The sequence below is a fragment of the Heterocephalus glaber genome, unplaced genomic scaffold (assembly GCF_053883595.1).
Source record: "Heterocephalus glaber isolate CG9 unplaced genomic scaffold, H.glaber_assembly_v1.0 deba00001067, whole genome shotgun sequence".
NCBI lineage: Eukaryota > Metazoa > Chordata > Mammalia > Rodentia > Bathyergidae > Heterocephalus > Heterocephalus glaber.
This window is the reverse complement of record NW_028258187.1, coordinates 2,463,548-2,478,391: the sequence shown is the minus strand read 5'-3', so window position 1 is coordinate 2,478,391 and position 14,844 is coordinate 2,463,548. Positions and strand designations below refer to the sequence as shown.

Genomic DNA, 14,844 nt, shown 5'->3' with positions numbered 1-14,844 from the left:
AAATAAGGATTTCTGCAGTATCCTAAAATACTAAGGCCGCTTCTATTTTGAGACCAATCTCGCAGGCACATCCGCTCATTTAGTCCGAGTTTGAGCCCATCAAAAAACAGGAGATGACCTGAACTCTGGGAGCCCAGGGCTTCCTGCAGCCTTCTCGGTTCTGAGGACCCGGAGTGGGGAAGCTGCGGGCTCAGAGCAGCTGGGGCTGGCCGAGGAGGGAGCCCCGAGCAGGCCCGGGATGGCGCGGACTCCGGGCAGCAAAGCCGAAGCCGAGGCCTGGGAAAGCGGGGTGGTGTATGTTGGGGGGAGCCTGGGGGTTCCCCGAGTCTGCACCCCGCCCACCGGGGGCTCAACATTTGGAAAGCCTGCAGAGGCTGGGCAGGGTCGGGGGCAGCGTGAACGCGCCTCTCTGGGGGCCCAGAGCGTGGGGGTTAGCCCACTTGGGTCAGAAGCGCCCGGGACAGAGGGCGCCGGCGCTCCCACAGGCCCTCGCTAGGGAGGCCGAGCCCGCACGGCCCGGACCCCGCGCCTTCAGTTATCCGGGCCTGCGCGCTGCGGGGAATAGCGGGAGCCACCGAGTGTCCGGCCACGCCGGTCAGGGCATCGAAAACGAGACCTTTCGCGGTTTCACGTCGTCCTTATTTTATTTTCTTCCTGAAAACGTGCGAGGAGGGCGCGTGCGGCAGCCTGTGGTTTGCGGGGGACAGGGGGAGTCCGCTGGCCTGCGGCGCAAAAGCGGATGGATTCCTAAAACAGGTGCCGTCGCGGGCCCCGCCCGAGCCCCGCAATCGGGCCCCGCGGCACCGGCGCCACGTGCGGGCCGCGGCCTGGGCTGCGCTTCCTGCGGGGACGCGCGCCGCTCGTGCGGGGCCTGGAGGGAGCCGCTGCCAGCACCCACCTCGCGGCCGCTAAGTGTCTGCTTCGGGAGCCGCAGCCGGCCGCGCAGAAGAAACCTCGGCGCCTCCCCGAGGTCTCCGGCGGGGAGACGGGGCCGGCGAGGGCCCGGAGAGAGTGGGGCCCGTGGCCCGCGCCGGGCGCTCGGAGCCGCAGAGGCTCGGGGACCCGCGGGCCCTGCGCCCGGGGAGGCGGCGCTCGGCCACGCGGCCCCGAAAACATTGGGGCGGGGCGGGGCGGGGCCAGGCCGGCCGCGCCCCCTCCGTCCCCCCGCCCCCGCCCGGCGTCCATTGGTGGCCCGGTGGCCAATGAGCGCCGGGATCCAGGTCCTACCCGGGCCGGACTCGAAAGCTACGGCCAAAACTTGGGGAGTTTTTAGAGAGAAGTTTTTTTTTTTTTTTTTTTAACTCTTAATATTTTTTTTAACTAACGGATTATTGTTGTTGTTTTAAATTTAGCTCCCGGGGCTTAGCTGTTTGGGTTCGCGCCCCGTCGCTGGCTCCCGTGCACGGGGCCGGGCCAGGCCGAGCGGCGCGAACCCGGCCTGGTCTCCACCGCGCCGAGAAGCGAAAGCGGACCGAGCCGCGGCCGCCGCCTGTCCGCCCCGCGCCGCGCGGCCCAGCATGTTCGCGGCCGGGGTGGCGCCCTTCTACGCCTCCAGCTTCGGCCTCTGGTCGGCCGCCTACTGCGCCCCGGCCGGCCCGGGCGGCTGCGCCTTCCCCGCCGACCCGGCCGCCAAGAAGCCGTCGTTCTGCATCGCCGACATCCTGCACGCGGGCGCGGCGGAGCCGGGCGCGGGCCCCGAGGCGCTGGCCGGGGTCTCGGCAGCCGCGCTGGCCGCGCACCTGGGCTCCGCGCACCCGCACGCGCCCTTCCCGGCGGCCGCCAGGTCCCCGCTGAGGCCCACGCCGGTGGTGGCGCCCCCGGAGGGGCCCGCCGGCTTCCCGCAGCGCCTGTCCCCGCTCCCCGTTGCCTTCCACGCGCGGCCCGCGCCGCCGCCGCCCGCGCCCCGGCCCGGCGCCCTGCAGCCCCCGGGCCCGGGGCCCCGCGCGGGCGGGCACCTCGGCGCCTCCACCCCGGCGCCCTCCAGCAAGGACCTCAAGTTTGGCATCGACCGCATTTTGTCGGCGGAGTTCGACCCCAAAGTGAAGGAAGGCAACACGCTGAGAGGTAGGTCTCGGGCCGCGGCTGCAGGCCTCCCGCGGTCCGACCCATCCCCGGGCCCCAGGCCACCCCGGCTGCTTCGGGTGTTTCCACAATTGAGGACCAATGAGGGAGACGGAGGAGAAGAGAAGGGGTTGTAAGAAAATAGCAAACATCAGGTTTAAAATTCATCAGCTTTATGTAACAACAAGAAAGACGAGTCTAGAGATGTCCGTGAACTGGCTGGGTAAATACTTGCAAAAACGACAGCCGCGCTCATCTTCTAAATCTCGTACCTAGAGACAAAGTTGTGCTCTCCCGGCAGGGAAGGCCCTGCGAGCCCCTCTCCCTCCCATCTCTCCCGGGTTAGTTTAGGTGGGATTCTGCCACGGGCGCGGTCTGGTCGGGTGGCCGAGGCGGAGCGGCCTCCCCACGCTGGGCGCCTCGGAGAGCCGGGTTTCTTTCCCTGGTCTCTCCAGACCTAGCTGGGTGAGCCCAAGTGGAAGGCGGCAGGAGCGGTGACCGTCCTCTCCGTCCTCCGCAGACCTGACCTCGCTGCTGGCCGGCGGGCGCCCTACCGGAGTGCACCTCTCGGCTCTGCAGCCCTCCGCCGGCCAGTTCTTCGCGTCCCTGGAGCCCATGAACGAGGCCTCCGCTCTGCTCAGCCCCTTAAGCTCCAACCCCAGAAATTCAGTTCAGCATCAATTCCAGGACACGTTTCCAGGTACGGAAAACTTCCCGACTGCGGCCGGACGGGAGGAGTGACGGAAATCTCAGGGCCGCGGCTGCCTCAGTGTCGAAATCCCGTAGCTGGGCCCGGACACTGCGAGGTCAGAGAGAGAAACCGAAAGGTTTCTGGGACAGCACTGAGCCTGCCTTTGGGGGCCCGGTGTGGGGGGCCCGAGAGGGACAGGGCGCGCCTGGAGACCAGGACAGTGTGTGCGGGGGCTGGTGTGGCACCCGAGGAGTCGCTGCCGCTGGTCTTTACGCTAGCGAGGGTGGTTTACAAGTGGACATCAAAGACATAGCTTTTAATAAGCTACTACTGCAGCACATTTTGGATAGCCACAGACGCGTTTGCGTGGCACGGCTGCGTCTGCGAGAGGGAGCATAGGCCTGCAGTAGAAACAGGGCTGTGGCCCCGTCCCACCCCCGCTGGCCACGCATTCGGCTCTGTTCTCTCTTGGAATTACTCCTCCAGCCGCAGCGAGGCCTGCAGCGAGGCCCTCGCTGCAAACACAGGGCCTTCTGAACACCGAGCCTCGAGCTCCGATCCACTCCCAGGGCCGGGGTCGCGGGCCACCACCGGTAACTGACCGGCCTGGGGTCTCTGTTCCTGCGCCCGCCCGTGCAGGTCCCTATGCGGTGCTCACCAAGGACACCATGCCTCAGACGTACAAGAGGAAACGCTCGTGGTCCCGCGCGGTCTTTTCCAACCTGCAGCGGAAAGGCCTGGAGAAAAGGTTTGAGATCCAGAAGTACGTGACCAAGCCGGACCGAAAGCAGCTGGCAGCGATGCTGGGCCTCACGGACGCACAGGTGAGCGCCCTGGTCACCCTGGCCCGCTCACTCCGGACCCAAATCGAGCTCTGGAATTGGGAGGCCGGGAAGGGTGGGGGCGGGGTGAGGACCGCGAGATCTTCGGCCTCCCCCGAGCGAGGGTCAGCAAGTGCTGCAAACTTACTTGGGCCACCCCGCCGACTGAGGAACCCCGGAGCTGGCGCTGGGGCCTTGGAGATGCTAATTACCACTGGCCCTGCACAGTTCGCTGGAGGAGGCAGTTTATTTCAGGAGAGATAAAAACCCAAAGTCTAGAGATTGTTGTTGGCTTTTTCTCTTCCACCCTTCTCCCTCCTTCTCCTGGACACCGCTGCTGCTGCTGCTGCGGGATTGTGAAATCCCAGCTGAGAGGAAGTGAAAATATATTTCAAACGGAATTGCTTAGCTCCGCAGGGCTAGGAGTCTGCTGGGAGCCGCTGGCAGCCGCAGTCCGTTCTGCCGGCTCTGCTGGGCAGAAAGTCTCGGTGCTGGTGGCCCTCGTTGGAGGCAAAGAAAGAGCAGCTTTTCCTAGAACGCCCAAAAACATCTCAGCAGGTTCGGCCTGCTTGATTTTCCCCCCAAGCCAATAGGAAATCCATTGTGCCTGGATTCCTTTTTTCTTAGATTCAAGAACCAGGCTCTCTCTTCCTTTCCTTTCTTCTGTTTGAGCTTCGACCAAAGTGGAGGCCCTCATTCTGCCCTCCCGCCAGGAGAGGCCCTGGGGCCCTGACGGTGCCCAGCACGGCAAAGCCGCAGGCGGGCCTTGTTGGGACTCCTGCCTCTGCCCTCTGCTCTCCAAACACAGCGGGACTCAGCGCACACTGGCCCACCAGCCCCTCTGCTTCCACCAGCTGGGATCTTATTTTTAAAAGAGGAGCTGGAACTTGTGGAGACGCGTTGGGCCCCCAGGGGATCTGATATATTTATATGGGTTCTCTGTTCAGTCCCTGCCCTCTTCCCCAGTCTGCATATGTTTCATTCCAGCACTTTCTGAGGCCTCTGGAAAGTTAGCTTATGCTTCCCAGGGGCCAGGGTCCTTACCAACTCAGCAGAGCAGCTGCTGAGGAAATCCTCTTCACTGAAAGCCAGTGGGGCCGCCACCCCTCTGGGATGAACTCTTTGGGTTCCCTTCCCCCTTTCTGCTTCCCAGTTTCCTCCTGGGCAGTGACTTGCTTTGGGTGGAGGGCAAGGCTAGCCTTGAGCCTGGGTGCACTTTCCTGGGTCGGGAGTCCCTGACATTGATTTTTACTGGGGCCCCTGACCGAAAAGAGGTTAGAAGTGTGGCTTAGACTGCAGTGGTGGGAACCCGTGGCACTCGGGTCGCTGCAGCCCCCGTGTATCCTTGAAAGCTCTAAAAGGTTCGCTCTCACTGGCTCAGAGTCTGGAACTTCAGTGTTGTAGGGGCCACATTTGGAGAAGGCTCCTAGGGAGCTCCCAGCCTGCTTTTCCCTCGCCTGCCTCTGGGCTGTGCCTTGCCCCTCGTCTGGCTTCCGGTGGGGGCCGCAGGAGGGGTCCTGGAGGGGCAGTGCGGAGGTGAGTCAGCTGGAGCCAGCCTGCTGCTCACCGCCATCCCTGTCCCTCGCGCTCAGGTGAAGGTGTGGTTCCAGAACCGGCGGATGAAGTGGCGGCACTCCAAGGAGGCCCAGGCACAGAAGGGCAAGGACAAGGAGGCTGGGGAGAAGCCTTCGGGAGGAGCCCCGGGCGAAGGCGACCAGGACGAGAGGAGCCCCAGCCGCTCGGAGGGGGAGCCGGAGAGCGAGAGCAGCGACGCCGAGTCCCTGGACATGGCGCCCAGCGACACGGAGCGGACTGAGGGGGCCGAACGGCCTCTGCACCCGACCACGGTCATCAAGGCCTCGACCGCTGCTGCCCTGGTCACGGCGGGCGGTGGCGGCACTTTTGGCTTCAGCAGCCCAAGCGGCCTCGGGGGCACCAGCGCCAGCACCAGTGTGGGCAGCGGCACCTCGGAGCTGCTCCCTGAGCCCCAGGCCACCGGTGGCAGCTGCGCTCCCCAAAGCCCTGTGCCCAGCCAGGCCCCGCCGGGCGGCTTATAGACAGAGGACAGGGACCCGGCCGAGGCAGCTTCCGGGCAGGCTGGACTCTGCCTGCTCCAAGTTGTCTGGGGACTCGCTGGAGGTGGCGCCGGCCCCTTCCCCTCTGTCAGGCCCGTGCCTGGCCCTGCTCTTGGCCAGAGCAGCTCCCCCTGGGAAATGCCGGACTGAACTGCCCCTCCTTGTGCCCACTGGGGTCAAGGCATAGAGAAGTGCTGCACTTAGCAGGCCTGAAACCTGTAAATAAAATGTTTACTACGGTTTGTAAAAGGCCCCGTGGCTTACTAGGGCGGAGAGGCAGTGCAGGCCTAGGACCTCCGCCCAGGATGTGAGCTGAGTCACCTCAGAGCAGCACAGCCAGGTGGGGTGGCACAGCGGGAGAGGGCTCCGTCAGAGGCCATCAGAGGCGCAGTCCTGCAGAGCCCTTCGCCTGGCCCGGCCCGCTTGACGCAAAGGTCCGCACCCTGTGCGGGCACCGCCAAGTCCCTCGCTGGCGGGCTGGCCAAGAGGAGCCTACCTGTTCCGCACCTGTCTTTGGAGTCTCTTTGGACCGAGGTCCCAGGCAGAGTTGGAGGGCAGGAGGCGCCAGTGTCAGACAGGGGCATGGAGAGCGGCCGCTCAGTCCCTGGGACTGTCCGGCAGACCACCCCTTGTTCAGGGCATGCGCCGGGTTGGGTCTGCTGTGTCTTAATAATCACACAGTAGTTGTCAAAACAACTGGACAGCAAGTGGGTGACTTGCTGAGGGTTATGCAGAGGCAGGGCCCAATCAGAACCAGGCCTTCAGGTCCCTCGGCCAGCGATGAGTCTGACGCTGCTGCACCTCTTCCAACCCTACTCCCCAGAAGAATCTTCCCCGTGACCCTGAGCTGGGGGACTCACTGGAGCTGCTCTGCGGGCTCCCGCTGCAGCCAGGTGTGAGGGGCAGCGCAGAGCTTTGAGCCCGCTGCTGCCAGACGGGCATTGGAAGTTGTTTTGTGTTTGTTTCTAAGGCTTAAGGCTAAACCTCTTTCCAAAACCTATGGTCTATCCCGGGTCTCCTTCCCTCCAAAGGACTAAAAATGCTTTATGGGGAGATTCATTTTTGGCACCCAGGGGGCGAGGGCCTGGCGGCGGTCTGTCAGGCACAGCGGGTGAGTGCGCTGAGGACTGAGGCCCAAGGACTGGGCCCCTGGGCTCGGGAGAGGCTGCGGGTGGCGCTGGGTCTTCCTTTCTTCCCCACTCCGGCCTGAGCCGCTCTGGTCTTTCCCTCCTGTGCTGGGTGGGAAAGAGGCCACAGGTGTAGCCCCAGCTGGGCCGGTCCAGGAGCCCAGCCCCTAGCACAGCCAGGCCAGGAGTGCACCGCCCGCCGCCCCAAGCTGAGCCCGAGGGAAAGAGCACAGTGGGAAGGCGGGAGCCCCAGGGAGTCCGAAAGCTACTGGGCCAGGCCTAAATGGATCCCTAATTGTTTCCCAGGCATCTGCTCCCCCAGCTCTGCTGTTCCAACCGCTGGGGTCTCTCTGGGCCTGGACTTTGCCTTCATCACTCAGATTCACTTCCTGTGCTCCCCAAATACTGAAATTCTGGATCTGGAACATCCCGGGAGCTTTGAGTTTTGAGCCACTTAAACCCACTCCGGGAGTGCAGGCCGATAACTCGATGACGCCCTATTTTATGTGAGATTTGAGCAGGGCTGCCCAGGAGGGGCTGCTCCCAGTGCTCAAGCCCCGCCGAATCTTCCTGGGCCGGGGCTTGGACCAGGAGGATTTGCAGAGAATGCTGCCATGGTGGGATTTCAGGCTGGGTTCTGCCATGCCTCAGGGTTCAGGAGGGGGGGAACCTGGAGCAGGAATCTGGTGTTTCCAGGAATGCGGGAGGTAACCCTTCCTCCCACCAAGTTCCTGAACCCTCATCTCCTGAAACTCGGAAAGGATTTATCAGGGAGTGGAATTATTCTGCACTTCCATCTGAAACATAGCATCCCGAGCCCATAAAGTCTGAAGTTTATTTGGAAGAAGAGCAGCAGCGACAGGAGGAAAGGCTGTTGCATTTCAGGCTGTACCTCTGGTTCTCCGTTCTCCGCCGGCTCCTGGAGTCTCCAAGGGCTCCTGGGCAGTGGCATCGAGGTTGTGACACCTGAAGAGAAGCCTGAGCATGAATGTGGCCCAGAGCTGCCGGCAGCCTGGGGTGGAGGCTGGAGGGAGGTGATCCAGTGCAGGCCACACAGGACCTGGCTTCCCGCTGACACCGTCGACCGCTGTCTGACCTGGGTGGGCAGGGCCCCTCCTTGCCTTGCAGGAGTTAGAGCAGGGCCTGAGCTCTGCACCAGGGAGGGAGTGGGACCCAGGCTCCTGGAACGCTGGAGACAGCTTTTCAGCACGCCCTGGGTACAGCTGCACACAGACAAAGCAAGGCCTGAGCTGTGCACCACTCGCTGGGCCTGGAGTCTCTGGGTTTCCTGTATGACCAGATCCCCGAAAGTCCAGTCGCTGTCCATGGGCTTGCTTCCTGTTGAGTGGTCAGGGACTGAGGTGGGGTCCCTGGATGCCCCAGTGTGTCACAGGCCATGCCCTGTCCCCACCAAGGCCAAAGCCATCAGGCCCAAGGGACATCAGGGCCAGGTCTTGTCCCTCAGAGCCAGCCAGAGATGGATCCCTCCTGTCCTCACACCCTCTGCAAGGACTCAGGTCCCCAAGTCCCTCTGATGCCCTCCCAACCTCAGCTTGGCAGGAAAGAGGCCCAGCAGCTCTGGGATCTTTTCCCTGCCCGGGTCTGAAGGGCGTTGCTGGCAGGAGGCGGAGAAGCTTGTCCATCCTCTCCAGGCCTCTTCCAGGAGGCACTGAGGCCAGCACAAACCCAGACAGAACCTGGGCTCACGTCTTGCCCTGGGCAGGGACACACGTGGGGCAGTGCCCAGCCTGCCGCAGGGGTTCCTGCAGCCTTAGACTCTTGCTTTAATCTGTGGGGCTTTCAACAGTTGAACTGTAAACCAGCTCTCCATGCTGCCTGGCCGGACAGGCGCCCTCTGTAAGCAGCCCTCAGACTGGGGGCTCTGGGGCTGGAAAGGGGAGGTCAGTTGGGAGGCTAAGGGGGTTCCCTCCTTCCCCCCTCTGGCCTGTCCTTTCTAAGAGGGAGAGGCTGCAGTAGGGGCTGCAAGCTGGGTCCCACCCTCCTCCTGTAAGCCACAGTGAGGCAGCACTAAGGGCACCAAGAGGACCCTAAGCCTAGGGACCCATTCCCCCCTTGCTCAGATCTCTGGGTGGGGGTGGGGATTGCAGGCTTTGGTCTCCTGAAGACCAGGTGTTGGGTTTCAAGGAGGACTCTGGCTGCAGATGGGGAGGGAGCTGCTCTAACACTGGGTCCGGAGGCCTCCGCTTTCCCCGAGTGATGGAATCAGACGCCTCTAACAGACTGGTCCGCTCCACGCCTCTGCGGGCCACAGGCGCTGCAGAATCCTGACTGCTGCAGGGTGGGGTTGCCCTTTCTAAGACACCCCCAAACCGGTTCTAATGGAGCCCCGCCCCACCCCCAGGCTACGGGCAGAACTGCTGGCCTTGTGTCCCTTCCAGGCCTCTGCGGCCCCTGAGCAGATTCCCTCATTCTAGGGAAGAGACAACCCAGCCCAGCCCACAGCTGAGGACACTTGCCCAGGGTCCCCTGAACAAGGAGTGCCAGGGCCTCTTGCGGTACACTAGAGAGTGAGTGCTTCCTTCTGGACACATCTTCGAACTGGATTCGGGTCTAGATTGTTCAAACTCAGGTTTTTAGAGGCGCCTGAGGCTCCAGTGGCCAGTCCTGGGTTCTCGCTGCAGTTCACACTCGGCCCTCGGCCTGAGCTCTGGCCCTGGTCCCAGGGTCCCAGCCACACCCTGCTTGCATTGCAGGACTGGGGTGCTTTGGGGTTCTGGGGACGGAGCATCTGCACCCGCTCCTTCCCTGATGGAGTCCAAGCTGCGCTCTGCCCAAGCTTGGCAGAGGGAGAGGCCTGTGAGAGAGGCCTGTGAGCAGAGGTAGCAGTGCACAGGACCCATACAGCCTGCAGGACTCAGAGCCAGGTCAACCATCCATCCATCCGTCCGCCCCAGGACTGGCTTCTTGGGTGGGAAACCCGTGGAATGGTTTGGCTTCCCTTTCCTCCACCGCAGCAGGGTAGGATTAAAGGCTCCCTGCTCGAACATTGCTTGCTGTGCATTAAAAACAGAGCCGAGCCATGGGGTCCCCCATTCTCCCAAGCAGTCAGGCATCCTTGGCTCTGCTTGGGGTCTTTGCTATTGTGGGCACGCACAGTGTGTGTGTGTGTGTGTGTGTGTGTGTGTGAATTGCTCTTGTGAGTTGGGAGGAGAAGCTGCAGTTTTCTGACGTTTAGAGTTTGAAGGAAGTTTAGGCAAGTATTTGGGATCCCAGGGGGGGAATTATGTGCCTGCTATTGAAATTCTGTCAGTACAAATCCTGCTTCCGGGATTTTAGGTTCTTAACACCATCGTGGGGAGGGGCCTTCAGCAAGGGAAACAGGAAATTTATCTCTTTGAAGGGTGAAGAGGTGTTTTGTTGTGTTTCGTTTTGTTTTTAGGTGCTGGGGATGAAACCCAGGGCCTGGAGAAAGTTAGGCAAGAGCTCCACCACTGAGCTCTACTCCAGCTGCTGCTGCTTTTCGGCCCTCCACCCCCACCCCTCACCCAGAGGCACTGGAATTGGACCCAGGGCCTTTGCACTGACCCACATCCTAACCTTTAAATTTTTTTTTACATCTTGAGACTGCTAAATCCTACTAAATTGATAAATTGCCCAGGCTGGGCAAAAACTTGTGATCCCCCTGCCTCAGTTTCCCAGAGTGCTGGGATTGCAGGTCAGGTTCCAGCTTCTGGTCAGAAGGGTCAGTCTCTGCTTCTGGTCAAAGAAATTCCAGCACCTAACACAGAGATTGGCAAAGAACCCATATTTGGTAAATAAACGAATAAAGTCCCTGTTGCGGCTTTTGTGTGGCTGTTCGCAGTGTCAGTGCATCCCGGTTAGAGATGTCAGCCTGGGGGAAGCCGCACAGGACCACCACCCCCCCCCCCGCCCCCGGCTGCTGTTGGCGGCGCCCGCCCGGGAGTCCTGGGGTCTGGAGCGGAGGCTGAGGTCCCCGGGAGGCTTGGGAAGGCGGCCGTTTGCTAAGGTCCATGAAGCGGGTGAGGCCGGCCACTGTCTGCATCCCGGCCCTGCGAGGCGCCCGAGCACGGCCCAGTCAGCTCTGCGCACTTGCAGGGCTGTGTGTGCTTCTCAGAGTCCAGGAGGAGGGCGCGCCCAGCCCGCTCTAAGCCAGGCGGCCTCAGAGCCCGGGCCTCCCCTGCAGGGCCCTCGCCGTGCGGCTCCTGTCCTGGGCTCAGAGCACAGTGTGGGGCTGAAGATGTGGGACAAAGCGCCTTGAAGGAAGAGTCAAACGAAGACCCAGTCTGTGGGCACAGCCAGAACTGACCCAAGGCCGTTTCCCTCCGGTCCTCTGCTTCTTCCTTCCCGGGGCGGTTTCCACAGCCCTCTCTGCCGAGCTCCTTTCCTGAGTCCCTAATGGAGCTGTTCAGGGATTTGAGAGGCGCTGTCCCTCACCGGCCTGCTCCGTCCTCGGGACCGACCAGAGTGGGCTGTGACCCTAGCGAGGTCATATCCAAGGAAAGGCAGCAGTTAACAGTTCCTGTGAAACAAACGGGTCTGCAGGATCAAAAAAAGGAAGACACAAACACGCTGTCCCCAGAGAGGCTTTGCAGAGCCGAGAGTGACCAGCCAGAGGTCACCCCTAGGCTGGTTCTGGGTGAGGAGGAGGCACCTGGGCTGGAGTCACAAGCACCCAGAGCGAGTCCTCTCTACCGGAAGTTCCGCAAAGGGAAACTTGCTCCCCCACCACCTCTCCTCACTTACCCCGGAGGAAAGGGTGAGGCGGCCTCTGCCCAGGCCTTCCTGTTCCCCTCCCTGGGCACCTGGCGCTGCCCGGGGCTCCTCTGGAGAGGTAGGGACACACAGCAGGCAAGACACAAGCCCCTGCTGTGTAGCCCAGGCTGGCCTTGAACTCAAGGATCCTCCTGCCTTGGCCTCCCAAGTGCTGAGGGATTATAGGTGTGCACCACTACACCTGGCCCAGCTTCTCCCACTCTTGAAACAGGAGGTGAATGTCCATGTCAGTGTGCCACTCAACTTTCACAGCAGCCCAGAGCTGAAGGCACTGGTTCCCTTTCCCAGATGCCTTCTCCCAGAAGCAGAGGGTCTGGTTAGTTAGTTCTGCCGGGAAGGGCTCCAGGTGGGAAGGGCTGGAAGTGTGCCTCTGACTTAGCCCAAGGGTCTGCTCCAATCCCGAGCTATGGACTCTGATGACTTTTTCTTCAGTCAAGGAAAAAGTTAAAAGAAAAGCTTTGTTGTGTGCGTGTGCGTGTTTGTGCGTGCGTGTGTGTGTGTGTGTGTGTGTGTGTTTGAATCATTCTGGTGATTATTTCAAGTATTCATCTTTCAAAGATAGTGTTGACAACACAGAGGTTTTTAGTTTTCGTTTTTCTGGTACTGGGGATTGAACCCAGGGCCTTTGCACTGAGCTACATCCTGAGCCCCCTTTCTTATTTTTCATTTTGAGTCAGCTAATTTGTTGAGCTGCCCAAGCTGGGTTCCAACTTGTGGTCTGCCTGCCTCGGCCTACCAGAGTTCGGGGATTCCAGGCCTGTGGCGTGGCGCCAGCTAGAGAAATCCTTCGTGAAGGATCCGCGCTGCACCCGAGGAAGGCGCATTCCTGGTGTTCCGGCACAGCCCTGTACAAAAACTTCTGCAGGAACCGCGCCCCAACCCGAGCTCAGAGGGTAGCGCCCGGCCCCTCTGCGCCCACGGCCCAGTTCTGGGCTCCCCACCTGGCCTCGGTCTCCCTCGCCCTCGCTCGCTCCCCAGCCCTGGCCTCCCAGGCTGCCAGGAGCAGCTCGAGGTCTGAGGCGCGGCCGAGATTTACGGTCTGTGTACCCGCCGGCTCCGGGGCCCTGAGCGCCTCGCACGGTGCCCCGGTCTGGGCCGGGCCCCTTGGCACCGACCCCCTCCTGGCGCGGCCCCAAACGAAAGTCCGCGCGGGAGCCAGAACCGCGCGGACCCAGCCTGAAGCGGGAGCCGGAACCGCGCGGCCCGGGCCGGGGGGGGGGTCTATGGGGCTCGGAACCGCGCTGCTGCCGGCCCGTCACGACGGACGGGCTCAGCCTCGGCCCCAGGGCGCAGACTGGGCTCGCGTGGTTCCGGAGCGGGGAGGGGGGGAGGGGGTGTCTGATCCGAAGGCGGGGACAGAGGAGGGGATGGGGTCCAGCCCACCATCGCGGGCCACATCGGTGGGCTCGGACTGGGACTCAGAGCAGGGCCCAGCGCGGGTCCCTGCCGAACCGCCGGGTCAGGCACAGACTTGCAGCTCAGAGGCAGTCTGCTGTGCATGCGGACGTGCCACGCACTGCTCTGAAATTTGCATTTACATGCTCTTTTGCTTTTACCAAATTCCAGTTGGGTCATTCCTTACATTACCCTCATTTTGCACAAGAGTGCATTGTGTAAGGGCTCCATTAACTTGCCTAAGAAGGTGAGGTTAGCAAGTGGAATTGGGAATAACTCCCATCTCCCTCTGGCCACAGATGACATTATGTAAGTCATCTACAGCGCTAAAGAAACAAATACTTATCTCCTGTCTTAACTGACCACGAGCCTGGAATCCCAGCGTTCTGGGAGGCCGAGGCAGGAGGATCCCAGCTGGGAGCTCAGCCTGGGCAGTGTAAGAGAACTGTCGAGACCCTGGCTCAAAACAAACACTTTGAGAAAGGGCTGGGGATGTAGCTCCTCGTGGAACCCGGGCTTCATTCCTAGGTTCCAGGAAAAAGAAAACCAGAGCGGGGAAGGCTGAGTCTCTGCGGAAAGCAGGGTGGTCCAGCCTGCGCAGCCCTTCTCTGGAAGCGGGAGGTCCCCAGGCCCAGTGCGGGGGCAGCTGCTTTAAGGGCCAGGTAATTGGCAAAGCAGATAAATGGGACCGCTTAGCAACAGTGCTCCGAGAGCACCAGCACTGCCGCATCCTCCTCTGCTTTCTGATTCTCCCATGGCTCGAGCTCCACCCAGCAGCGAGCCAGCGAGTGCTGCTGGGATTCTCAGGCCTGGGCCAAGCGCTGGGCCCTGAGTCCCAGGCTGCCCAGTTGTCCCCCACCCAGGTCGCCTTTGGCATGGGAACTGGCACCCCTGAGGGCGGGGGCTCTGTGGGTGCCAGAAGGTGTCTGCTGGGCTGAGCACCCCAGGAACAGGAAGAGGTTGTGTAGAAGGAGCAGGAGGGTGGGAGGGACAGAGGAGAGGGGAGACCGGCAACTGAGAGGGGAGAAGCAGGTCTGAAGGGTTTCTCACAGTTTTAGAGTGGGTGGGCAGGGCTGACAACTGGTTTGGGCCTAGGCCATAAATTAATGGAGGATTTATCCCCAGTCGAGGAAAGGCCATTAAGACCTTCTTGGCCCTCTTCCGTGGGAAAATAACTCCTTTGATTGCCATGCTCCCGAAGACCCGCAGTCCCCCACTGTACGGGAAGGGGCCCAGCCAGCGGGCAGGGCCAGCCCCCCCCCCCCCAGCAGCCTGGTCTCCAGGTCGTGGTCCTACTCCCTGCCAGGGGACACTCCCGCAGCCAGCCCCTGTGGACCCAGGCGCCCCAGGCACGGAGCCAGACATGGGGAACAGGGAGGGAGAGTTAGGGTCCAGAGCACAGGGGAGTGAGGAGTCCAGCCCGCCCTGAGCCTGGAGGAGCCTGTAAGCCTCCAAGTGTGGCCCGGACCCCCGGGGGTCTTCCCAGAGGGGTCCCCAGGTCACAGCTTGTCTGCACGGCAGCCTCGCCGGGGGCCGCATTATGTGGTGACATCATGGCCCAGGTGGCCCAGGAATGTCCTCACTCTGTAATGTTTTACAAACGTTTCCATGTTCCATGTTCCTACCATAAAAATGCTCTCCAAGATGTGTTTCAGTTTTGTACCTTTTATTCACGTTTACATCCTTCACTAGGAAATGAAAAGTCTGTTTCCTCAGCCCAACGTCTGAGTTGTTCACTAGCTGAGAGAGACAAGTGGGGGTCGGATCAGGAAGTGAAGATGACCCCCCCCCCCGCTTGTCTCCGTGCCACAGGGACACCCAGCTTGTCTGAACCCGAACCCAGGTCCTCTCCCCAGCACCACAAGCTGACCTAACCGAACCACAGCAAACCGCATCACTGTGGGACGTTCTATCGCTCA

The 14,844-nt window shown here is 61.7% G+C and overlaps 1 protein-coding gene across 1 annotated transcript; it reads left to right on the top strand.

Annotated features, from left to right (window-relative positions):
- Hlx (H2.0 like homeobox) lies at window positions 1-5,897 on the top strand. Its single transcript, XM_004867412.3, has 5 exons — window positions 1-294; window positions 1,353-2,064; window positions 2,582-2,761; window positions 3,392-3,576; window positions 5,166-5,897. Exons 2-5 carry the CDS (start codon window positions 1,518-1,520, stop codon window positions 5,628-5,630), a joined length of 1,377 nt encoding a protein of 458 aa, XP_004867469.1. The 5' UTR covers window positions 1-294; window positions 1,353-1,517; the 3' UTR covers window positions 5,631-5,897.
- The last annotated feature ends 8,947 nt before the right edge of the window (window positions 5,898-14,844 follow it).